Here is a 24688-nt window from a genome sequence, read left to right on the forward strand (position 1 = left end):
GAGCTGGGACACATGACCGCGCGGAAGGCGGAAGCCGGGAGGGCCCAAAACGGCTCGCGCGGAGCGGTCTTCTCCTACGAGGCAGGCAGGGATTCTCCCCATCCCGACACCCGGAGCTCCCCGGGACAGGGCCGGGGGACACCAGAGGCGGAGAACGGGGCCAAAGCTCATTGATCATTTATCGTAACCGTCGTTCCGAAAATGTTAATTTCAAACCGAGCTTTGAAGTCGGTTAACTTTCACTTGGATTTGACAATTCAGTGAATCAGGCGTTATGAAGCATATGCTGAGACATAGATCCCAAATGTCAGATTTTTACTGTATTCTCAGAGTTGGGCAACCATCACTGCAGTCAGTGTTATAACATTCTCATCGCCCCAAAGAGAAACCTCTTACTCTTTAGCCATCATTCTCCATCTCTCCCCAAACCCTCTTGCCCTAGGCAGCCGCTCCTCTACTTTATGTATCTAAGGAGTGGCCGATTCTGGACATCTTTGGAGGGGCATTATACAACACGTGATCTTTTGTGATTGGCTTCTCACTTCATATATGTTCAAGGCTCATTCGTGTGTCAGTACATATCAGTACTTCATTCCTTTTTACAGCTGAATAAATATTCCATTGTCCGGCTATACCTTTGTCTATCTTTCACTAGTTGATGGGCATGTGGGTTGATTTACAGCACTGGAGACTAGCATGCAAGTGTTTGATAAACATGTTTCACTTCTCTGGCTTCAGCGGATATCTACAAGGGAACTGCTGCATTGAATGATAACCCTGTTTCCCAAAGGGAAGGTACCACTTTACATTCACCCCAGCAGTGTGTGAGGGTGCCAGTGCTTGACATCCTCACTAAAGCTTGTCATTGTCTGTCTTTCTGATTAAAGCCTACCTACTGGTATCTCCTTGGTGATTTTGACTTGGAAGTCAAAGATGCTGAGCATCTTTTCATATGCTTTTTGGCCATTTGCCTGTCTTCTTCTGAGAAACATCTGTTTACATAATTCACCCATTTCTAGTTTTTTTTAAGAGCTCTTTATATATTCTGAATATAAGTCCCTTGTTATGTATTTATGATTTGCCATATTTTACCCTATTTTGTGGGTGTCTTTTCACTCTTTTGATGATGTCCTTTGAAAAACAAAAGGTTTTCATTTTGATGAAACCCAGTTTGCTTGTTTTTTCTTTTGTCACTTGTGCTTTTTGGTATCATGTCTAAGAAGGCTTTGCCTCATCTGAGATCATAAATATCTTCTCCTAAGTTTTCTTTTAAAAGTTTTATAGTCTTAACTCTTAAACTTGGGTCTGTGATTCATTTCGACTTAATTTTTTAACATGATGTGTGGTCCAACTTATGTTAGTTTTATATATCCATTTTGGGGGCACTATGTTATGAAAGGAAGTTTCTTCAGTTCATAGTCCCCAGCAATGCATACCTGGGGTCCTTACCTCTGTACTCCTCCAGACCCAGCAGAAGCTACCTGGGCCTTAGATACCCTTGACCAAGGATCAAACCCAGGCCCCCTGCAGTGGAAGCGCAGAGACTTAACCACTGGACCACCAGGAAAAGTCCAATAATCTGATATTTATAAAACACTTTACAAAAAGGAAGTATGATGTAGAAGCCAAGTTTTGACTTCATGGTTAGATGACTATCGCATAAGGAAATTACTTCAATTAATTCTGTGCTGTGCTGTGCTTAGTCACTCAGTCGTGTCCAACTCTTTGTAACCCCATGGACAGTAGCCCACTAGGTTCCTCTGTCCATGGGGATTCTCCAGAAAGAACACTGGAGTGGTTTTCCATGACCACCTCCAGGGGATCTTCCCAACCTAGAGATCAAACCCAGGTCTCCTGCACTGCAGGTGGATTCTTTACCATCTGAGCCACCAAGGAAGTCCTCAATTAATTCTACAAGACATAAATAAAAAGTAATAATCCTTGAAGTGAAGTGTGGTTATGAGTTTAGCAAGCATTTCCAGCCACAAAGCCGACTGCTACTAGAAGGACCTTTTAAGAGACTGAGATAAAATGGCTCCTCTGCCTCTCGAGAGTATGGTCCACATTTTTCACATATCACACACTACAAATGCAGAATATTACCACATGATTTATTTCCTTTATCACGATATACTAAGCAATGTATCACTTGAATCATTTCTTTCAGTTTTGATTTAGCATTAAGTTTGAATTAGGAGGACATTGCTACCTGTAGAGCTGAGGAGCCTGGTAGGCTACGGTCCATGGGGTCACAGTCTGACACAACTGAGCAACTTCACTTTCACTTCACTTGCAACCGGTAGAGGGCAGTCAGAACATACCTAGACTCTCATCCTGGAATAGAGCCCACGGACTGTGGATAAACTGCTGACCCGCAACACAGATAATCCTCTTGCTTTGAGGGATGCGGCTTTACAGGGAGGCCCCCAGCAGACTAAGCGATGGCCCAGCACCAGCCAAAGGAAGAGAAATAGAGTGGACCCTGGGCTGGTACCGTTAAAATCAAGCTACAGGATTGGATTGAGGCTTTATTGTAAAAACATGCCCAGGCTTTCCCAAGACAACCAACAGAGCCACCAGAAACATTTCTCCAGACCATCGAGGCGGATACGATTTCTGCCTCTGCCGTGGGCTGAGGCATATAATGTGAATGTTCACCAAACCGTGGAAAATGAAGGATGTGCCACAGCCACGCACAATGTCAAGGTAAGACCATCTCCCCAGTCCATGACTGTTCTTGGCAAGGAAAGGATTTATCCAGAAAGAATACAAAACCATAAGCAAGCTTTAGTGTCAGCGCTCACTTTATCTTATTGAAGATTTATCAAAAAGGCTTCCAAACTAAACCCAAGAGAAAAACTAGAACTTTAATAACAACCTGATTCTTCCAGTTTTCTCCAACCTAAACAGCTTCCCTTTACAACAGCAAATGACTACATTTTGTTTGTTTCAGGAAGTAATGTCTTAAGAAGCAGAAAACCTAGCCATAGATTTCTATGGCTACTATCAATGCTTAGATATTCTGACATAAAAGTTATATCCCATATAGTAATGAAAAAAAATGGGCTTCCCTTGTGGCTCAGTCAGTAAAGGATCCACCTGCAATGTAGGAGATATAAGATCCCCGGGTTCAGTCCCTGGGTTGGGGAGATCCCCTGGAGAAAGAAACCGCAACCCACTCCAGTATTCTTGCCTGGAAAATCCCATCAACAGAGGAGCCTGGCAGGCTACAGTCCATGGGGTTGCAAGAGTTGGACACAACTGAGTGACTAAAACATGACCAATGAAAAAGTATAGATTGCTTTCCACCAAAATTGCTTGAGGGAAAAAAAATTGGTAAAACTAATACAGGCATGAAAGACCATTTAGGAACTAAGGGTGTTTTTCCTAAAGTTAGTTTCCTAGCTGAATTTCTTAAGCATGAATTTCTATCACTGGACAATGTGATTTCCCCGAAGAGTAACCATTTTCCTACTCAGCGTTGTGTGTATCTTTGCAGAAAGTACAATTTAAGTCTGTCAATCCTCTTAACTATTAATAGAAGCACCTCTTAAAAGGCTATTTAGTATGGAGGGGGATGGACATGTGTTAATGCCTGTGACAAATAGTGATCAGAGCTCAGAAGTAAATGCTGATAAATTCTACAACCACAGACCTGTCCAGATTCTGCAGCACTGGAAACTGTGCCTGTGCCTTGGCTCATATCCTCATAATAATCACGTATTTGCAGATTCTAATTATCTAGATCTGCCCTTTCCCCATAGTTTTTTGTTTTATCTTTTGACTGCACCATACAGCATACGGGATCTAAGTTCCCAGACGAGGAATGGAACCCAGGCCTCCCACATTGGTAGCATGGAGTTTTAACCATTGGAAAACCAAGGAAGTTCCTCCCCAGTCTTATTTTAACCAACTGGCACAAGGAGAAGTTGTTTGTTTGTTAAGTCATTGGGAAGCTTTTTCAATAGGAAAATACTTGATTTCAGTGGTTCAATAGGAAGCTACACTTGATTTCAGTGGTTACACGAACCTTCTCATGTGTTAAAATTGCATAGAACTACACTCATCTGTCGGACTTCCCAGGTGACTCAGTGGTAAAGAATTCACCTGCCAATGCAGAAGATGTGGGTTCCATTCCTGGGTCAGGAAGATCCCCTGGAGAAGAAAATGGCAACCTCTCCTCCCGACACACACATACACACACAGGTGCATACAAACTTATGAAATCTGAATGAGCTCTTAGAATTATACCAATATGTCTCCTGGCTTTGATGTTGTACAATTTATGCAGTTTCCATTGGGTGGAACTGTGTCAAGAGTGTATGAGACCACTGTGTGTACATTCTTTTGTGAAACTTCCAGTGAATCTATAATAATTTCAGAATTAAATGTGTAAAAAAAATCCTTCCAAAGGCAGGTTAGACTGAAAATAACAATTCATTTGTGTTGCATAAATGTGTTGTCTATTGTGGTTCTTCTTGCTGTTCTTTTTTATTTGGATTCTTAACCGATTTCATTAGGTCAGAAGTGCTGAGGTGGTCAAACCTTTTTTAGAGATGAGAAAGCATGTTTGTAAAAAACACTGTTACGTGTGCAGTCCGCTAAGTGGTGATTCGAACCCATGTTTTTTCTGACACTGACTTCGTTACTAAGTCAATAGATTCTGGCTGTGCTTTAGAAGCAGGCTATAATTTCCCAGGCTGGAATCCAGCCTCCTCAGTAGTGATTTATCTGTGCATTCTGCCCAAAGAGCCCAACAAAACTGCTAATTTACTACAAAATAAATTAACATCCCTCCACCTACACATGCACGCAGATAGACACACACTTATGAACTTGACTTCATCGGGATTATTTTTTCTCCACCAGGATTTCTGCTTCCTTCCATTCAGAGCACAGAGACCAAGTGGGAGACGGGGTACTCCCTGGACCAGGCGTTCTTTTTAGTGATAAAAGTGAGAGAGAGGAAACTTTACAGCCACCCTGGTGAGCAGTTATCTACCCATCCATCTGTCAATACAGATAGATGCATACACATGTATGCATTCTTTCCCAGTAATAAAAGTGATCAGAGCTTAGACCAGAAAATTTTCTACATAAAATTATTTTTCATGTCCTTTTAATTGCTGTCCCTCTGAGAGTGCAGACTTTTAGGTGCTCTCCTGGTCCAAGTGTATGACCCCTTGAGAAGCCCATAAAAGCCCTTGCTGTGAGACATTACACACTGAAAGGAGAGAGATAAATTCCAAGGCCCCCAAAGGCACCTACCAAGACAATGGAGCTTTTTATGGCAAAAGCAGGGAGCAGAAAGAAGAAAGGAAAAATCTCTTAGCAAGAAAGAAATTAGGTTTCCAATATCCAGCACCATATACATATATATCGATGTATTCAGAAGACAAAGTTATCCTGTCCTGCCTCCAGTTGTGAAAGAACGAGTTCCCCAAGGACAGAGTTGGTTCTTCCCTTTGTGAAGGCCCTCTGAAAAGAATTCTGTCTTAATTAACAACTGAGAGGCTCACAAACTTGCCTAAGGAAAGGCTCATCTGGAAGTCTACATCCTCCATCCTTGGCAAGCAATCCTCGGGGCCCCCTGCAGGTGATTCCAGGTGAGCAGAAGGAGGAGGGTTCCCCAGGCTCCCGACCCAGGGACTCTGAGCTCTCAGTCACCATAGCTACATTGTGTTCCTTTTATGGGGACCATAACAAAGCGTGTGGTGTCGTCCTTGGAAAAGTGTAAAGAGTTCTCCCGCTGCTCAGTTTCTGCCTCACAGAAGCCAGGTCAGTGGTGTGGCATTAAGACCAAAACTATGGGGATCTTCCCTGGTGGCTCAGTGGTAAAGAATCCCCCTGCAATGCAGGAGATGCAGGTTCAATCCCTGGGTTGGGAAGATCCCCAAGAAAAGGGAATGGCTACCCACTCCAGTATTCATGCCTGGAGGATGCCACGGACAGAGGAGCCCCGTGGCCTACAGTGCTGCTGCTGCTGCTGCTGCTGCTAAGTCGCTTCAGTCGTGTCCGACTCTGTGTGACCCCATAGACGGCAGCCCACCAGGCTCCATCGCCCCTGGGATTCTCCAGGCAAGAACACTGGAGTGGGTTGCCATTTCCTTCTCCAATGCATGAAAGTAAAAAGTGAAAGTGAAGTTGTTCAGTCGTGTCCAACTCTTTGCGACCCCATGGACTGCAGCCCACCAGGCTCCTCCGTCCATGGGGTTTTCCAGGCAAGAGTAATGGAGTGGGGTGCCATTGCCTTCTCCGGGCCTACAGTGCATACAGTCACAAAGAGTCGGGCACAACTGAGTGACTTTCACTTTCAAGAGCAAAACTGTTGGGGACTTCTCTGGCAGTCCAGTGGTTAAGACTCCTTGCTCCCAAAGCTGAGGGCTCAAGTTCAACCCTTGGTCAGGGACCTAAGATGCCACATGGTGCATGGTGCTACAAAAAAAAAAGAAAAGAGCAAAACCATTTTCAGCCTGTCAAAAAGAGTAGTGTTATCACCCTAGAGTTTTAGATAGTTAATCTAGACTCTATCTTAACTTAACTTGATGAAGCATCTAAGATACCAATTAATGCCTTTCACTGTAATCAATGAAATAGTGATCAACTTTCAGTTTCAAAGTGAATGGCTGGGAAGGGGTATAAATTAGGAGTCTCAGATTAACAAATACACACCTAGCACAGGGAACTCTACTCAATATCTTATAATAACTTACAATGGAAAAGAATCTGAAAAAGGATATATTTACGTATATACAGAACTGAATCACTTTGCTATACACCTGAAACTAACATTATATTGGAAATCAACTGTATTTCAATTTTAAAAGAATGCATACCTTTAAAATATACATATATATATATACACACACACAATACAGGCATTAAAAAATGTACAATTATAATCCGTACTTTTCAATTGACCTGAAAAAGTCAGTCCTCTGAGGTTAAAGAGTTGGGTCATTAACTGTTTTCCATTAATTATCATCAGGGAGGCTGCTGGGAAAATGCAATTCTCTCCTCCGCTGGGAATATCATGGAAAACCCAACTGTTTGCTTCCTAAAACCCAGTGTCAGCCTCTCTATTCTCCACAGTGGAAGTAAAGATTTTTCTACTCTGAAAATAATAGTGTACAAAAAAGACCCACATCAGTCCTATTCTTCAACATTTTAGATAAAAACTTTTAAATAAAGTTTTGGTCATGTTTACAATTTTTTTTAATGCTTAAATAATTGCCTTTCAGAGTTTTACATTAAAGATTGGGTTTTCTTTGTTTTCCTCAAGGTTGAGAAGCATCAGAGAAAAGGGAGGAATTCTAACAGAGCAGGACACCCCCTCCCCCTCCACGCCCCCAGCTGTGGGGCTTTGGGAAGCAGGGACAGGCCTTCAGTCCTGCCCTCTGCTGTAGCTTCTCCCTGCATGTAGCACATTTCCTGAGTTGTTTTACAGATGTAAAAACCCTCCATCAAATGGAAGATGTTGACTACTTGAGGACCGTGAGCACACAGCCCCAGGCCTCCGGGAGCCTAAGGACTGATCTTGTGAGCCTGTGAGCCCGTGACACCTCCTGTGACCTTACCATCAGCCCAATCAGAGAATTGCACACCAGCTCATCTCACACCCTGCCACCCAATACCTGCTCCCAGCAACCTGGCTTTTAAAAATGCTTTGCTGAAACTCTCCTGGGAGCTCAGGTCATGAGCTTTTCAGGGCACGAGCAACACATCTCCTTATAGGACCCTGTAGTAAACCTTGCTTTGCTCCAAAAATAAAAATAAAAAATTGGGTTTTCCCACTGGGTTATATTTTTAGAGGCAAACGTCTCCACCGGTGCCACCAAGTGGCTTGTTTTAGCAAAGGTGGACAGCATTTTAACAGATTTCTTCGCTCCTATGAAGTTTTTTCTGAATGAGAATCAAGAGTGTATTGCATTATATAGTTTTCTAACTTAGCCTGAGTTTGCTTTTGTTCTTGAGAATGTAAACCTAGAGTTTCTGAACACATGAACAAATGACAGTGATTCTAAAATCCATGGCTTTGTAGGGCTTCCTGTCTTTACCCATCACACCGGACTCAGGGCACAAGATAAGAAGCCTCTTATTCCTTGGTGTCTCAGGATTCTCAAACATGTCTTTACTTCCCGGGTGCTGTGATAGAAGCCACACAGGGCTTCTCTGCAGCCTGGGAGGCATTGTAGCCTGGAGTTAGAAACTTTACAGAATGGCTTTATAATTATTGCACTTAAAAGGACTGAAGAAAATAATTTTAAAATGTAGCAACTCTTTTGAAAGATAATAGTTTAAACCTTGGAATATATTCAGATATTCAAGAGTAAAACCCAAATTGCAGACTATGTAATTTAACTTGACATTAGTGATGTAACCAAATATGTTTTTCCAAAGGAATATATTTTGCTTATGTGAGGCTGAATTTTCAACATTAATAATCACCAGGATTTATTCTCAAGTAGGGCTTCCTAGCGGAGAAGGCAATGGCACCCCACTCCAGCACTCTTGCCTGGAAAATCCCGTGGATGGAGGGATGGTGGGCTGCAGTCCATGGGGTCGCTGAGAGTTGGACATGACTGAGTGACTTCACTTTCACTTTTCACTTTCATGCATTGGAGAAGGAAATGTCAACCCACTCCAGGGTTCTTGCCTGGAGAATCCCAAGGACAGCGGAGCCTGGTGGGCTGCCGTCTATGGGGTCGCACAGAGTCAGACATGACTGAAGCGACTTAGCAGAAGCAGCAGGGCTTCCTAGTGGCTCAGCAGCAAAGAACACGCCTGCCAGTGCAGGAGATGCAGGCTCAATCCCTGAGTTGGGAAGCTCCCCTGGAGAAGGAAATAGCAACCCACTCCAGTGTTCTTGCCTGGGGAATTCCACAGACAGAGGAGCCTGGCAGGCTACAATCCATAGGGTCACAAAGAATCAGACACTACTGAGCATAGCAACACAGCAATTCTCAAATAAGAGACAATTCCAAGAACTATTATTCAAAAACAGACTGAGGAATGATTTAAATATCATATGTCTAGTCTCAACATTTGTTTGCAGCTGCCTGTTCAGATTGCACCTGACTGGAGGATAAAAGGAGCCCGGCAGCTCAGGAACCTGACCCCAGGGGTCTGTGGAAGAGTCTGCTCTCCAAGTTCTCAAAGCCAGTTCCCAGGAGAGTCGAGTCCAGTGGGGTCTGGTACCCACCCCTGGGTCAAGCCGGTCCTGGCAGGCCTGTCGGCTGTGAGACAACCTTAAATGGTTGTCCAGCACACATTTTGAATGACTGTAACTTTGAACCAGCATGTGGCCCTCCCAGAACACCCAGGTACTCGAAGGAGACAGACTTGCTTGTGTTTGAGTTCTAGCATCTCTCTATCCATTGTGTGTGCTCAGTCGTGTCCTACTCTTTGTGACTTCATCAGCTGTCACCTGTCAGGCTCCTCTGCCCATGGAATATCCCAGGCAAGAGTACCGGAATGGATGGTGAAGGCTTCATGTGACCCTCTCTGCTGTCTTGAGTCAGACCAGATGGATCCAGTGTGGGTCACCTAACCACTCAGATACATGGAGACATGACTGTTTTTACTTCTGTTAGCAGGAAAGGTTGCTGGAGGTTATGTAAAAAAAAAAAAAAAAATAGTTGAGCAAAATAGGACCACATGGAATGAATAAAACATTGCTAGAAAGAAATGATCCAAGCTTCTGATATTAGCAATTTCACACCACCTTTCCCAATTCTGCAGTAAGTATACTCTCTCTGCTTCTGTAAGCTGCGTTTATTTAAGTCTTTTGTCTGTGACTGTTTGCCTGGAAAGCTGTGTGTTGTGAAGGAGATATTTTTTTGAAGTTTTCAATGGAAAGCTCAGAGTGTTGCCACCCGCGCCATCATAGGAGGATATGTACTTAATTACGTGGACACTTTCGCTGCAGAACAAGTTTGCTGGATTATAAGCATATTAATCAGGAACTAAGAGCCACATCCTAGCACTGCCTTTTTTCTGTTCTTGTCTTTTCCTAAAAATAGCTGCAAACTCTTTTTAACAACTCACTAGTGTCATCAAGGTCTCCCCTTTCCCAGGGTGCCAGCCCCAGACCTGTCCACCATGTTTTGGCCCCTGGAGAAGCCCAGGCTTTGGGGGCCCCTCTTCACCCCTCATGCACCCTGATAACACAGAGGGAGGCAGGTGAGGAGGGGAGGATGTGAGGGAAGGAAGCTAAGAAGGTTTCCCAGGCACCATGGCCATTAGCCTGCGCCCACCCCTCACCTCAAACCTTCCCCAACACCCCCAGTCACACCTGGGACACCTCATCCTCTCACTCTGGCCTGACTTCTCCCATTAGGAAGAAAATAAAGTTCAAGTTCATTTGGTGCTTAGATGTGTTGTTGTTGTTCAGTTGCTAAGTCGTTTCCAACTCTTTGCGACCCCATGGCCTGCAGGATGCCAGGCTTCCTGTCCTTCACTATCTCCTGGAGTTTGCTCATCTAAGTTTCCTTAGATATGAATGAACTAACATATTGTTCCCATCACAAAATGTGCATGGACTGCTAATATTAGGTCCACAAGTGTGAAATCCCAATAGCATAATCTGGGGCAAATAAAACCTGAGCATGAGAGAGACCTGGTGTGTGTGGCTATTTCTGGCGCCTCCCCCGAAGCCATGCTGAAGCCTGGTCCAGCCCCAGACCCATCAGGCACCAGATTCTACTTCTGGTTACAAAGAAGCCGGCTGCCGTGCATTACCCCTTCACTTCAGAACCTCCTGTATTCTGCGCAGTCTTGACCAAAGGCCAGGAGAACTCTGCTGGGCTCATCTGTCAGAAACAGGCTCTCTTTTTCCATAAATGACATCAAAAAAGGGAAAAAAATAGAGTGCCTTTGGTAATCATGGAAGCAGAAAGCTGACTGCATTTTCAAATGCCTTCTTGCTGAGTCAGGATTCAGCACTCAGCTGCTCTCTTGGCACCCAGCCCTCCATCACAGGCACAGATGCAGTGACCACGCTGAGGATCCCAAGAGCAAGATGGCTCTGCTCTGTTTTGTAAAAGACTGAAGGGAGTGATGAACGGTGAATGGCGGAAATTCAAACAGTGCAGGATCTCAAGCTAGTGAAACTTGAGGCTCCGGAGTATTAATAACTAACTGGAGTCTGATAAATTGAAGACCTCTTTATCCCAGCCACAGGTGTCCTGTTCTGTGCATCCTGGCCAGAGCCAAGCTGCCACCAGAGTGAGGACCTAAAGCAGTGTCTTTGGAATGTCAAGAATGGGGTCTGAATTCAGGTCCAAGTTAGCTTTAATTCTCTGAGTTTTACCATCTATAAAATCAAGACAGTAATACCTGCCAGATAGAATTTCATTTGATTGGTTCTTTTTTTATCAGATACTTTGAATTAAAAAAAAAAACAACCTGTACCCAAGGATCCAGGTTTCCTATTAGCCCTGCCATCCTGGTAAACTCCCCAGACCCACATGTTTGATTTGTAGCCCATTTGATGGACAGAGAAGCCTGGCAGACTGCAGTCTATGGGGTCGCAAAGAGCTGGACACAACTGAGCATGCAGGCACACAGTCTGCAATAACCAGTTGTTAACCTGGTTATTTCCCTCTACAAAATGGGCCTCCACCTGCTGGGCACATTGTAAGAGCCTAGTCAATACTAATTGGCTGATGGATTAGTAAATAGAATTGCACCATTGCTCTGCTTCCTAAGACCCTAATCAGAGTTGTTTTCTCCTGAACTCTTTAATTTGTTGTTGTTCAGCCGCTTTCCTGTCCGACTCTGTAACCCCATGGACTGCAGCACGCCAGACTTCCCTGTCCTTCACTGTCTCTTGGGTTTGCTCAAAGTCATGTCCCTTGACTCGGTGATGCCATCCAACCATCTCACCCTCTGTCGCCTCTTTCTCCTCTTGTCTTCAACCTTTCCCAGCATCCAAGTCTTTTCCAATGAATCGGCTCTTCACATCAGGTGAGGTCACTGTTAAAATCTTTCTTCAGCCAATGTCTTATGTCCCGAGGGAAATTAATGATAGTTACAAATCCTGAATGGCCCCAAGATGCGTCATTTCAAGTAGGTGCCAACCTCCAGCTTCCTCAAGAAAAACAGTCTTTTTAAAATGCCGGGTAAAGCCATCCAGTGAGTCCAACTGAAAGAAATCAGGGCCAGCTGACAAGTTCTCAGGCAGCCAGGCAGCCAGGCGGAGAGGGAGGGAGCTCGTGCAGCCTGAGTGGCTCACACAAAACCTGGTTCACAAGGAACCAGTGGGGAAGCACAAGCGCAAGCAGTCTTCCCGGCCGTCACAGACTGTCCACTTTGGATGGAACAACGGCTGCTCTTGTTCTTGCCGTCCTGTTTGTTGGCTTTCGTGTCCTCTGCTGTGACACTGGTGGATCCGGCCTGATCGATGGGGACAAATGAAGTGCAGGCTCTGGTTTGTGTTCCCTTCTGCATCAGGCCTTCTCCAAACACTCATTTCATAAAATCACATCCTTGAGGTGTGTGCAGGGAATTGGGACTGCTTCTATACCATCGTTTCTGGTCTTCTACAATTTAAGAAGATGTGAGACACATCCTTGATAAGTTAAACACCATGTCTTTTGTAAGATCTTCTTGTTACAAAAAAAAGGTCAAATATACCTAAAAGCAGAGAAAAATAGCATGATAAAACCCTGTGTCCATTCCCCATGGGCTTCCCAGCTGGCTCAGTGGTATGGAATTTGCCAGCAGTACAAGGGACATGGGTTAGATCCCCGGGTCAGGAAGATCCCCTAGAGGAGAAAATGGCAACCCACTCGAGTATACTTGCCAGGAGATTCCCAGGGACAGAGAAGCCTGGCGGGCTACAGTCCATAGGGTCACAAAGAGTCAGACACGACTATAGCAATTTAGCGACTAAACAGCAACCCATTACCCAGCCTCCACAATCATCAAACCCAGGTCATGTCATTCCCAAGTTCATTCATTTAGGCAAAAATGATCGGATACACATTCCATCCCAGGACGGCTTTAGGTTTTGGAGACACAGGTCTGAGTAAGGCATAGTTCTGACACACACTGGGCTTGAAGACTCAGGGGAAATGAACAGTCAGTGTTACAACACAGGGCAGGAAGTACTGTGGTTAGAGAAAGCAGACAGACTGCTAACCCATCCTGGGTGAGATCCCAAGGAAATGGCATCTAAGGTGAGTGGGAGATGGCCCTTGGAGAGAAAAGGAGGCCTTTATGGGGAAGGGGGAGGGACTGCAGTAGAGGTGACAGTCTATACAAAGAGCAGGAATGTGAATGAACAAGGGGATTTTAGGAACTGAAGGCATCTTAAAATGATTGGAACTTCGAGTATAAAAGAACAGTGAGAAACTTGGCTGAGTCAGCAGAGTGTCAACAAATCAGGAAAGGTCTTCTATGCCCCACTGAGTCCTGCAGAGACACCAGGAGCCACTGAATTGTTAGATGGAAAGAGTGAAAACATGATCACATTTGCCAGCAGAGAGATCACCCCTCATGCAAGGTGGGAGTGGATTGGACTGGACAGAAGCTCAGTGTAGACGCCAAGGCGGGACCTGTGAAGGAGGCAGCTGTAATTTAATTAACGAGCTGGGCAGTCCCATGGGGAATGCTGAAGTGCACACTTGGGAGGCCCGCAGGCTCTAGAGCTTCCTCTGTGGATTCTGCTCTGCATTGCCACTTAAAAAAGAAAAAATTGATGTGCACCATTTTTTAAATAATTACTGTATTTGTTACAATATTTCTTCTGATTTATGTTTTGGTTTTTTGGCTTGGAGCCATGTGGGATCTTTTCTCCCAGACCAGGGATCAAATTCTCACCTCCTGCATTGTGAGGGGAACTCTTAACCCCTGCACCACCAGAGAAGTCCCTGGGTCTCCACTATAAGGCAGAGCCAAGGTTTGGGTCTGGGGTTAGTGTTATGTGTGTTTAGGATTCAAATGACAACGGCATTGGAAACTTCATATAAACATACACACCGGTCTGATATTTTGGCCACCTGATGCAAAGAGCCAATTCATTAGAAAAGACCCTGATGCTGGAAAAGATTGAGAGCAGGAGGAGGAGGGGGGCGACAGAAGATGAGACGGTTGGATGGCATCACGGATTCGATGGACATGAGTTTGAGAAAACTCCAGAAAATAGTGAAGGACAGGAAGCCTGGGGTGCTGCAGTCCATGGGGTCACAAACAGCTGGACACGACTTGCAGACTAAAAGAACAACAACACAGTGAAGAAAGAGAATACTGATGATCGTGAGCATCTCTGTCACCTGCACCAGTCAACCTCTTAGGGTTTTAACAAAAGAGTTTTTCATTTCTTGAAGTTACTGACATCAAATCTTGAAAAGTCTTGGGATGAAATATCACAATATAAATCCTTTTTTAATTTATTTTTTTATTGAAGGGTAATTGCTTTACAGAATTTTATATAAATCTTTCTTGACCTGCTCCTTTATCTTAAGAGAAACTTTATATGAAGTGAAAAAGAAATGCATGACTTACAATTACATTAGACTATGGCTGTCAATCATTTTGGAAGTCTTGCCGCTTCTAAATTTTCTAAGACTAAAAGCTTTCTTGCAAAAAAAATAAGTAAATAGAAACTTTGGACATCACACAGAGTCAACTATATTGAATTTCATTTCAGAATAACAATATTCTGCATTCCGTGGATTTAACTTACCAAAGGTGTCTGACTTCTATGAGGCCAACTCTCCTAAAGCTTTGGTGTAAATCCCTCACTAACTAAATTATCAGAGGCTTTTCTGTTAGGCCCTAAAGTACTATTCCTTGTGTCGTACTCAATCACATCTGACTCTGCAACCCCATGGACTGTAATCCACCAGGCTCCTCTCTCCATGGGATTTCCCAGGCAAGGATACTGGAGTGGGTTGCCATTTTCTCCTCCAGGGGATCTTCCCTGACCCCAGGGATTGAATTTGCATCTCTTGTATTCCCTGCCTCTTTACTACTGAGCCACCAGATGCCCCCAAATACTATTCCTAAAGTTCAGGTAAATCAGGCTATTATATAGCCTTTATTATTATTTTAGGACCTCAGAGAACTAAACAATTTAGTAGGGAAATAGAGAATTAACAGCCATGTGATGAATTGACTTAGTACCTATAGAGTTGAACTCAGTCATTCAATCTCATCTGCAGGTTTGGAAGCATAACTAGTCTTGGAATCTTCACTACTGAGTATGAGAAGAACGAGACATTGGAATTTTGATCATAGAGGATCAGTGTGGTCAGATGTACTTAATTACAACTGGAAACTATCATATTCAGTTGGAGACTATGAGTTAACACCATTGCTGTCACAGATTACTGTCACTGGTGTCAGTAAATAATAAGCACATGTCCTGGATGTGGGGCCACAGAGCATTATAGCCAGGAGTTGTAGGATGGGGCCCAGCTCTGCTTTCTCTTTGCAGGGGGTGGGGGTGGGGTGGGATATAGTTGCTTTACATTGCCATGTTGGTTTCCGCTGTACGATGAAGTAAATCAACCATATATGTATATATATCCCCTCCCTCTTGGACCACCCTCCTTCCCACCTTCCCCACATCCACCCCTCTAGGTCATCACAGAACACTGAGCTGAACGCCCTGTGCTATACAGCAGCTTCCTACTAGCTATCTATTTTACACATGGTAATGTATAAGAGGGAGAAGGCAGTGGCACCCCACTCCAGTACTCCTGCCTGGAAAATCCCATGGACGGAGGAGCCTGGTAGCTGCAGTCCATGGGGTCATTGAGTCGGACATGACTGAGCGACTTCACTTTCACTTTTCACTTTCATGCCTTGGAGAAGGAAATGGCAACCCACTCCAGTCTTCTTGTCTGGAGAATCCCAGGGAGGGGGGAGCCTGGTAAGCTGCCGTCTATGGGGTCACACAGAGTTGGACACGACTGAAGCGACTTAGCAGCAGTAGCAGCAGTGTATAAGAGAGCTCACTGGTCATAGCAAACACCCTCTTCCAACAACACAGAAGAATACTCTACACATGAACATCACCAGATAGTCAACACCGAAATCAGATTGATCATATTCTTTCCAGCCAAAGATGGAGAAGCTCTATACAGTCAACAAAAATAAGACCAGGAGCTGACTGAGGCTCAGATCATGAACACCTTATTGCCAAATTCAGACTTAAATTGAAGAAAGTAGGGAAAACCACTAGACTATTCAGGTATGACCTAAATCAAATCCCTTATGACTACACAATGGAAGTGAGAAATAGATTTTAGGGACTAGATCTGATAGACAGAATGCCTGATGAACTATGGACGGAGGTTCGTGACATTGTACAGGAGACAGGGATCTAGACCATTCCCAAGAAAAAGAAATGCAAAAAAGCAAAATGGCCATCTGAGGAGGCCTTACAAATAGCTGTGAAAAGAAGAGAAATGAAAAGCAAAGGAGAAAAGGAAAGATATAAGCATCTGAATGCAGAGTTCCAAAGAATAGCAAAGAGAGATAAGAAAGCCTTCCTCAGCAATCAATGCAAAGAAATAGAGGAAAACAATAGAATGGGAAAGACTAGAGATCTCTTCAATAAAATTAGAGATACGAAGGGAACATTTCATGCAAAGATGGGCTCAATAAAGGACAGAAATGGTATGGAACTAACAGAAGCAGAAGATATTAAGAAGAGGTGGCAAGAATACACAGAAGGACTGTACAAAAAAGATCTTCACGACCAAGATAATCACGATGGTGTGATCACTCACCTAGAGCCAGACATCCTGGAATGTGAAGTCAAGTGGGCCTTAGAAAGCATCACTACGAACAAAGCTAGTGGAGGTGATAGAATTCCAGTTGAGCTATTTCAAGTCCTGAAAGATGATGCTGTGAAAGTGCTGCAGTCAATATGTCAGCAAGTTTGGAAAACTCAGCAGTGGCCACAGGACTGGAAAAGGTCAGTTATCATTCCAATCCCAAAGAAAGGCAATGCCAAAGAATGCTCAAACTACCGCACAATTGCACTCATCTTACGCACTAGTAAAGTAATGCTCAAAATTCTCCAAGCCAGGCTTCAGCAATACCTGAACCGTGAAATTCCACATGTTCAAGCTGGTTTTCAAAAAGGCCGAGGAACCAGAGATCAAATTGCCAACATCTGCTGGATCATGGAAAAAGCAAGAGAGTTCCAGAAAAACATCTATTTCGCTTTATTGACTATGCCAAAGCCTTTGACTGTGTGGATCACAATAAACTGTGGAAAATTCTGAAAGAGATGGGAATACCAGACCACCTGACCTGCCTCTTGAGAAACTTATATGCAGGTCAGGAAGCAACAGTTAGACCTGGACATGGAACAACAGACTGGTTCCAAATAGGAAAAGGAGTATGTCAAGGCTGTATATTGTCACCCTACTTATTTAACTTCTATGCAGAGTACATCATGAGAAAAGCTGGGCTGGAAGAAGCACAAACTGAAATCAAGATTGCTGGGAGAAATATCAATAACCTCAGATATGCAGATGACACCACCCTTGTGGCAGAAAGTGAAGAGAAACTAAAAAGCTTCTTGATGAAAGTGAAAGAGGAGAGTGAAAAATTTGGGTTAAAACTCAACATTCAGAAAACAAAGATCATGGCATCTGGTCCTATCACTTTATGGCAAATAGATGGGGAAACAGTGGCTGACTTTATTTTTCTGGGCTCCAAAATCACTGCAGATAGTGACTGAAGCCATGAAATTAAAAGACGCTTACTCCTTGCAAGGAAAGTTATGAGCAACCTAGATAGCATATTAAAAAGCAGAGACATTACTTTTCCAACAAAGGTCCATCTAGTCAAGGCTATGGTTTTTCCAGTGGTCATGTATGGATGTGAGAGTTGGACTATGAAGAAAGCTGAGCACAGAAGAATTGATGCTTTTGAACTGTGGTGTCGGAGAAGACTCTTGAGAGTCCCTTGGACTATAAGGAGATACAACCAGTCCATCACAAAGGAAATCAGTCCTGGGTGTTCATTGGTAGGACTGATGTTGAAGCTGAAATTCCAATACTTTTTCCACCTGATTTGAAGAGCTGACTCATTTGAAAAGACCCTGATGCTGGGAAAGATTGAGGGCAGGAGGAGAAGGGGAGGACAGAGGATGAGATGACTGGATGGCATCACTGACTCAATGGACATGAGTTTGGGTGACTCTGGGAGTTGGTGATGAACAGGGAGGCCTGGCGTGCTGCGACTGAACTGACTGAGTGTATATATGTCAATCCTAACCTCCCCATCCCTGTTCTCTATGTCTGCACCTCTATCTGGATGCCACACATATGTGTTTATATATGTTTTTGTTTTGCTCTACCTGACTTACTTCACTCTGTCTGACAGACTCTTGGTCCACCCACATCTCTACAAATGACCCAATATCATTCCTTTCTATGGCCGAATAATATTCCATTATATATACATATTGCATCTTCATATCTGTCAATGGCTATTTAAGTTGCTTCCATATCCTGGCTATTGTAAACAGCACTGCAGTGAACACTGAGGAACATGTGTTTTTTAGAATTATGGTTTTACTTGTCCTAACAAACATCATCTAACTTCACTGCTCTGCAGTTTCCTCATTAAATAGAAGGGGCGGTGGGGGCAGGGAAGTAGTGATTAGTCGAGTAACATACATGAGAACATTTTGAAAATGCTCGTACATCAGGGTAAAAAAAAGTCAATCTTTTTTATGGTAAAAGTAAGTGTGCAAAATATAGTGGAAATCTTATTAGGCGACTGCCTATTCCTTCTTAGGAATAGCTTGTTTGGTGTAATATATATATATATTATAAAATATTATATAGCATTATATTATATATAATTATTCTATAATTATATATTACATAATATATATAATTTTTAAATTGTAATCATTCATAATTTTAAAAACTCTACTAGCGTAGACAAATGTAATTTTTATAGAGTTAGAGACCCCCCCAAAAATCACTAAAGCTTCAAAAATGAGTTTTGAATTTTTCTTTTTAATTTTCTGATATGTAATTTTAAAATTCCCTCTTGATCTCTGGATATATGGAATAGTACAGAAGACAGAGTGCAGGCTTTAGTTTACTTTTCTTTTCCATCCTCTTAAATGAGCTAACAAATAAGAAAGATGGGGGAGGGAAGTCTTAGGACTTTGGTACATGGATCCTTTTTTTCTTATCATTTACAAATGCTTCAGTTCATTTACATTTTTAATTAAAATATTCAAAATTAGAACCATGCAACCCTGCAGTTGTGAACTAATATGATTGTTGTGGTCATGGAAAAACGACTTCTACCAATGACAGAAAATTAAAATATATAGTATGGCTAAACCACAGCAAAATAAAATTTAAAAAATAATAAAGTTCAGGAAAAATAGGTCAGCTCAAAAAATTAAATCTAACTTCAAATTCCATTCTGTGATTTTCATTTTAAAGGCTCTCATAAATTTTTGGTAAAGAAGTAGTTTAATTCCACCGTGGATGTTTCCTTTATGAAATGTACTATTTAGGGGTGAATGACATTTCTGAATTTTCCTTTTGAAAGGAGTGAGACTCTGTTCATATTGACTCTGCAGTTCAGTAAGCAACATGAACAGTTAGGAAAGTGGATTCCCCATCAGAATCAGGGATTCCCTAAGACTTCTGGAGTCCCTGGGAACAGTCCTTTTAGGAATACAGATTCCAAGATGATTCCATTTGGAATTGTTTCTTAAACTCTTGGACTGTCATACAGAACCTGGCCTAAAAGGAAGACCGGGCTTTTCGGCGTGATCGGCACCGCCTGCGGCTGAAGGTCTCTCCTCGGGTAACTTTTCTCGGATCGAATTTTGTGGCTGCTTTAATACTCCGTGCTCTGACCTTGCCAAAACGAGCAAAGGAAGTGGCTGGGTTTCAGCACCCGATGCCTCCAGCCTTCACATCTCCGCTAGTTGGAGAAGCCGGCGGTCCTTCACAAGACAGGAGCCAGAACTGGGGGAGCGGACTGCTGCCCTAGGGAAAACACCACTCTAGAGAAGAGGAAGAGGTGAACTTCTCCAGAGGCCCAAAGGAGCCGGGCTTTTATATTCTGCCTGCACATGTCTGCGGTTTCCCTCACAAGCGTCTCTGTCTGGGCTCACAGGACCGCAGCGCAATGCCTAATGAAGCGTGCCGAGGAAGGGGCGTCCAGCAACTCGGGAAGAAGGGCTGGGGCGGGAGAAGAGTCAGGTTACAGGTTCCATGTTCTCGAAAAACCACTTGAAAATCTGATCTAGAGACTCAAAATCCGGGACCCACGAAAGGCCTGTGGAGCGACCTTCGGGGCCCCGGCAGCCGGGCGCGCTAGGCAGAAGTGCGCCTGAGGCTCCGGTTCTGCGCTCTCCGCTCTGTTCCAGCGCTTGCCTGAAGCCGGTTGGGAAGGCCGCGGGGTGGGCTTGCCAATTCCGGGTCTCCGGGAACCAGGCCTGTTTTCTCTTGACTTGCTTAGCATAGTGGCATAGGCCTGCGGCCACGGGCACCGCTCTGGAGCTGCCGCGGCCGCTGGCCCACGGTCCCCGCAGGTGCGCCCGGGGCTAGCGGCATCCCGTCCAGATCCAGGGGCGCAGCCGCGCCCGAGCTCTTCTCCCACCCCCCGCCCAGGGGCTGGTCGCCTGCGTCCCTCCTCGAGAGACAGACCCTGGGCGCCGAGGCCGGCTCTGGGCTCTTCGGCATCTCTCACTTCCCCCTCGAGTGAGCCGTTGGCGCGCCTCCAGAAGGCTCGGGGATTTCCGGGTCCAGCCCCTAAAATAAACGCTGCGGAGGTCCAGAAAGCGGGGGAGGGGAGAGAAGCGTCCGCACGCGGAGAATGAAAACACTATGAGAACGACCCCGTTCTCTAGGAAAAGGTAATGAGAGAAGCTCAACAGTGAACTTGCTCGGAAATGCAAACCCAGCTCCACTCTCGCCGGGCGCATACCAACGAGCGAAGGACGAATCAGCCGGAGAGCCCGGCAGCTTCCCAGAAAGGGCCTCATGAATGAGAATGGGTTGCTAGGTTTCCTCGCTCCCTTCTGACACCCGCTTCCCATCAGAGGGAAGGAAGCAGGCCTAGCCCTGCCACTGCCGAGCGGGGACGCGCGGCCAAGCCCACGCGGCCGCTCCCGCCTTCAGGACCCTGGAGAGCGGTCGCCGAGCCCCGAGGACGCCCGCCACGCCCCCGGGTTGCCTGTATTCGATGCTTCCCGCCTCCACCTTTATTTTTCTTGGCAACCACTAGCTCTGGCTTTTCACACACATTAAATTGTCTTTTCACTTTGCTTGCGGGGGCTGTTTGGATTGGCTGAGTTAGGTTCCGGTTTGTAACTTCACTAAATGTTAGTGGATCAAGAAGCTCTGAGAGCTCCAAAAACCTGAACAAGGAGGGTGACCTCAAAAAGCCAAAGTTCAATCCCTTTACTGCGTAAATGAATCGGATGAACTCAAAGAATAAGAATTTCCGAAGGTTAGCCGTCGCGTTGGTAGCAAGATAGAGTCCTGAACCCCTGAGTTCTAAATTGTTTACCCATACATAGCAAGAAAAAAGTTTATCTTTACCTTAGCCTCTTAGATCTCCCACGCAACAAGTGGAAGGTGAGAGGCCCGCCTCTCAGCTGGAGGCCTGCCTCCAGCACTGGCTGGAGGGATAAGATGAACACAGGGCGTGTGGAAAGGGGGTTGTAGATTGTGCTGAGTTCTGGTCTCTCCTGACCCCAGTACCCAGCACAACCGAAATCAAATCGCCAGTGCATTTTCCTCCAGCCTGAAGGCCCTTCAGTCTCCTGCCTGTAACCAGGCCTCCCCTGGACTCTTCTCACAGGCCCTGGCGACCTCATCTATGTCTAGTAGAGCTCTGGGCACTTTGGAAGGTGGAGCAAGACAGAGGGAAAGAGGCAGGATGATAGGATGAGGCAGAGTGAGAGGATGAGGCAAAAGTGAGGTAGGAGATTTTCAACCATATTCGAAAGAACCAAGAGAGGTGAACACAGACACTGCTGTGCACTGCACCTCACAGGGAACAGGTCTCAGAATTCCCATTCTGATGCGGTGGGTCAGGATAGGGTCTGAGATTCTGGTTTTCCAACAAGCTCCTAAGTATTATCCAAGCTGCGGGTCCAAGGACCACACCTTAAGTAGCAGGCAGTTAGAAGAGGGTGGGAGGAGAAGGCGGTGAGGCGGAGAGGGAAGAGAGGGGAAGACTAGCAGCACGGAGAAACTAAGCAGTCTTTTTCCTCTTGCTCTCACCGACTTCTCTTGCACCCCCAAAGTAACGCTTCAAAATGCCGCAGACTGGCACTCTGCACTTCCTCTTCGGTCTGCAGCAGGACCCCACAATGACCTGGTGTGGTTTTGTCTCTCTCCTCCCCCGCCTCACGCCCTGCCCGCCGGCCCCGCACAGCTCCCAGGTTCGCCCGCTGCCCCGACGCTGCTCAGCCTCCTCTCCGGCACGCTCTCCGGCCTCGTGCGCTTCTTCGCTCTCCTCCTTCGGCGACCCCCTCCTGCGGCTCCCCTGCGGCGCCGAGACTTCTCCGCCCTGATCCCCGCCCTGCCAGCCGCCGGGCTCTCGCCGGGGCAAGAGGAGCGGCCGGGCCGCCTCTCGCTCCTGCTCAGGGCAGCTCTGGCACTGCCTGGCCGACCCTCAGGGGGACGTCTGCCTCGGGAAGTGGACTCCAGCGCCGGGCAGAGCTCGCCCATACCCGTGAGTACTGTGGTCTCACAGTCCGCGACCTCACCGGGACGCCAGCATCCCGGGTTCCTCCCTAACTCGGACTGACCCACTCCATGTGGGGCCAGCAAGGGGAGAGCGGGAGGGCAAGCGGGAAGGTCAGACCCGGCAGCGCACGGTCAAGGAAAAGACCCCGGCTGCCCGCCTCACACCCCTCCCCCCAGGAGACCCTCGAGGCTACTTTTCCCGGACCACTTCCTTCCAGAGTCTATGGAAGAGGGAGGGGGCCCCCGCCGTCTGCGAGGCGGCTTCTCAAACTCTCCTTTAAGCGTCGCTCTCCTCCGGCTACTCCAAGCCAACCCGGGACACGCTTCCGCCCCCTCCTCGCGCTCCCACTCCCCAGCCCCCGGCTACAGCGGGCTCGGGTGGCCAGGGAGGAAATGACGTGATGTTATTTTAGGGTCAGGTCTGCTTCCAGCTTCAGTTCAGCTCTCCGCGCTTGGGCGCACGGCCCCGGCAGTCAGACTGCGTCTCGATCCCGAGGGAGCGCCGCGGTCTTAAGGCCTCCGCGACCGCAGAGCTGGGCGGCGGGTTCCCCCCACCCTCCAGGTCTCCTCCTTCCTCGGATTCCAGTCAGGAGTTAGTTATCCCCCGCTCGCCCCCCCCCCACCTTCCCCGCAATCCAGCCAGGTGGGGCCTTCGACTCACTCGGGCGGGTGGGGAGGGGGTGAGGAACCCCTTTTCAGTATCGGGCCGTTGGAGGCTGAGGCTGCAGCCTGAGGGGGTGGGGGGCGAGCTGGGAGAAGCACTCGGGGGAAAGGAGACGGTGGGGACTGCCCTCCCGAGGCGGACAGTCGGCGGCCGGACTCTCCCAGGTAGCAGCATCTGGGCGCGCGGCCCACCCCTGCGCGCACACTGGCTCCTCCTTCACACCGCTCCATTCAAAAGGTCCCACGCTCTTTCTCCCGCACGCCGGAGTCCCATCCAGTCCCCGCGAACCCCAGCGTAAGGAATAGCCGAGGGGGTTCTTCGGCGCCCACTCTCCGTACTTCCTAATCAGGGGCTGGAGAAGGGGACCAAGGTCCGGGCGTGGATGGGGACCCCCAGCTCTCGCCGCAGAGGAGCGCGCCGCCGGAGGCGAGCCCTGGGATCGCGGAGCCAGGGAGGGGGAGAGAGGGGCGGGGAGAGGCAGGGCCGAGGGAGGGAAAGAGCGAGAGAAGAGGGCGACTGGAAAGGCCGAGAGCCAAAGACAGAGGAAAGCCAGGGAGGGCGATCGCGGGCTTAACGAGGGCTGCACTTGGAATTATAATAAAAGTAAGGCACTCGCGGGACGCATGCGCACAGAGAACGGAGGCGAGCTGGCCCCAGCCACCCCTCCGGCTCTCCGGGTGGACAGAGGAACCGTGAGTACCCGCTAGCTCAGCGGCTCCTTCTCCCTCCCGGACTCGCGCTCAGACCTCGGATACCCGGGCGGCGGGGGCCAGGCGGGGAGCGCACAGGGGGCAGGACGGCGGTGGCGGGAGCAGGCCTGAGTCAGTGTGCAGCGGGTGTTGGGCTTGGACTGTGACCGCGTTTCCAGGGTCTCCGCCGGGGAGTCCGCAGGATACGACTCCCGTGGCCGGGCGTCAGTGAGTGGGTGGGCTACTGACACCCAAAGCGGATTTGAGAAACTTTGGGCGCGGGAGGCGGGCAGTGCGCCCAGGTGGAGAGGAAGTGGAGACTTCCACTCCGGCGGGCGCCCTCCACGGAGCCCCAGGGGTCTGACTCTGTGTCGTTCCTGAAGCTCTTGAAAACCCAATGGACAGAACTGTCGGCACCCTCTGCCCGCGCGGAGGACGTAGAGGCGGCGCGGCGGGTGTTTTACTTGCAGGAACCGCGCGGTTAATCGCCCGCGCTATCCCGGCTGCGCTCGGAAGTTGGAACGAGTCTGGCGCCCCGATTGCGGAGATCTGAGCGGGCCCGGGGCTGGAGTGGACCTCTGGGGCAGTGGCGCGCGGCAGGGAGTGGGCTTTGGGGGGTCGGTGGGCGC

General features: G+C 47.0%; 1 protein-coding gene across 3 annotated transcripts in view; it reads left to right on the plus strand.

The window, feature by feature from the left end:
* The first annotated feature begins 2541 nt into the window (after nucleotides 1–2541).
* RGS20 (regulator of G protein signaling 20) overlaps nucleotides 2542–24688 on the plus strand; it is a 47807-nt gene continuing 25660 nt past the window's right edge. Inside the window, exons 1-2 of one of the 3 annotated variants that reach the window (XM_040261219.1) lie at nucleotides 2542–2714; nucleotides 22383–22692. In XM_040261219.1, the coding sequence (XP_040117153.1) occupies nucleotides 2542–2714; nucleotides 22383–22692 (483 nt within the window). Of the gene's footprint in view, nucleotides 2715–22382; nucleotides 22693–23861; nucleotides 24063–24688 lie in introns of those variants that run through there. The other 2 variants (XM_040261220.1, XM_040261221.1) reach the window with 2 other exon arrangements.

Source organism: Oryx dammah, unplaced genomic scaffold (assembly GCF_014754425.2).
Source record: "Oryx dammah isolate SB20612 unplaced genomic scaffold, SCBI_Odam_1.1 HiC_scaffold_19, whole genome shotgun sequence".
NCBI classification, from domain to species: Eukaryota; Metazoa; Chordata; class Mammalia; order Artiodactyla; family Bovidae; genus Oryx; species Oryx dammah.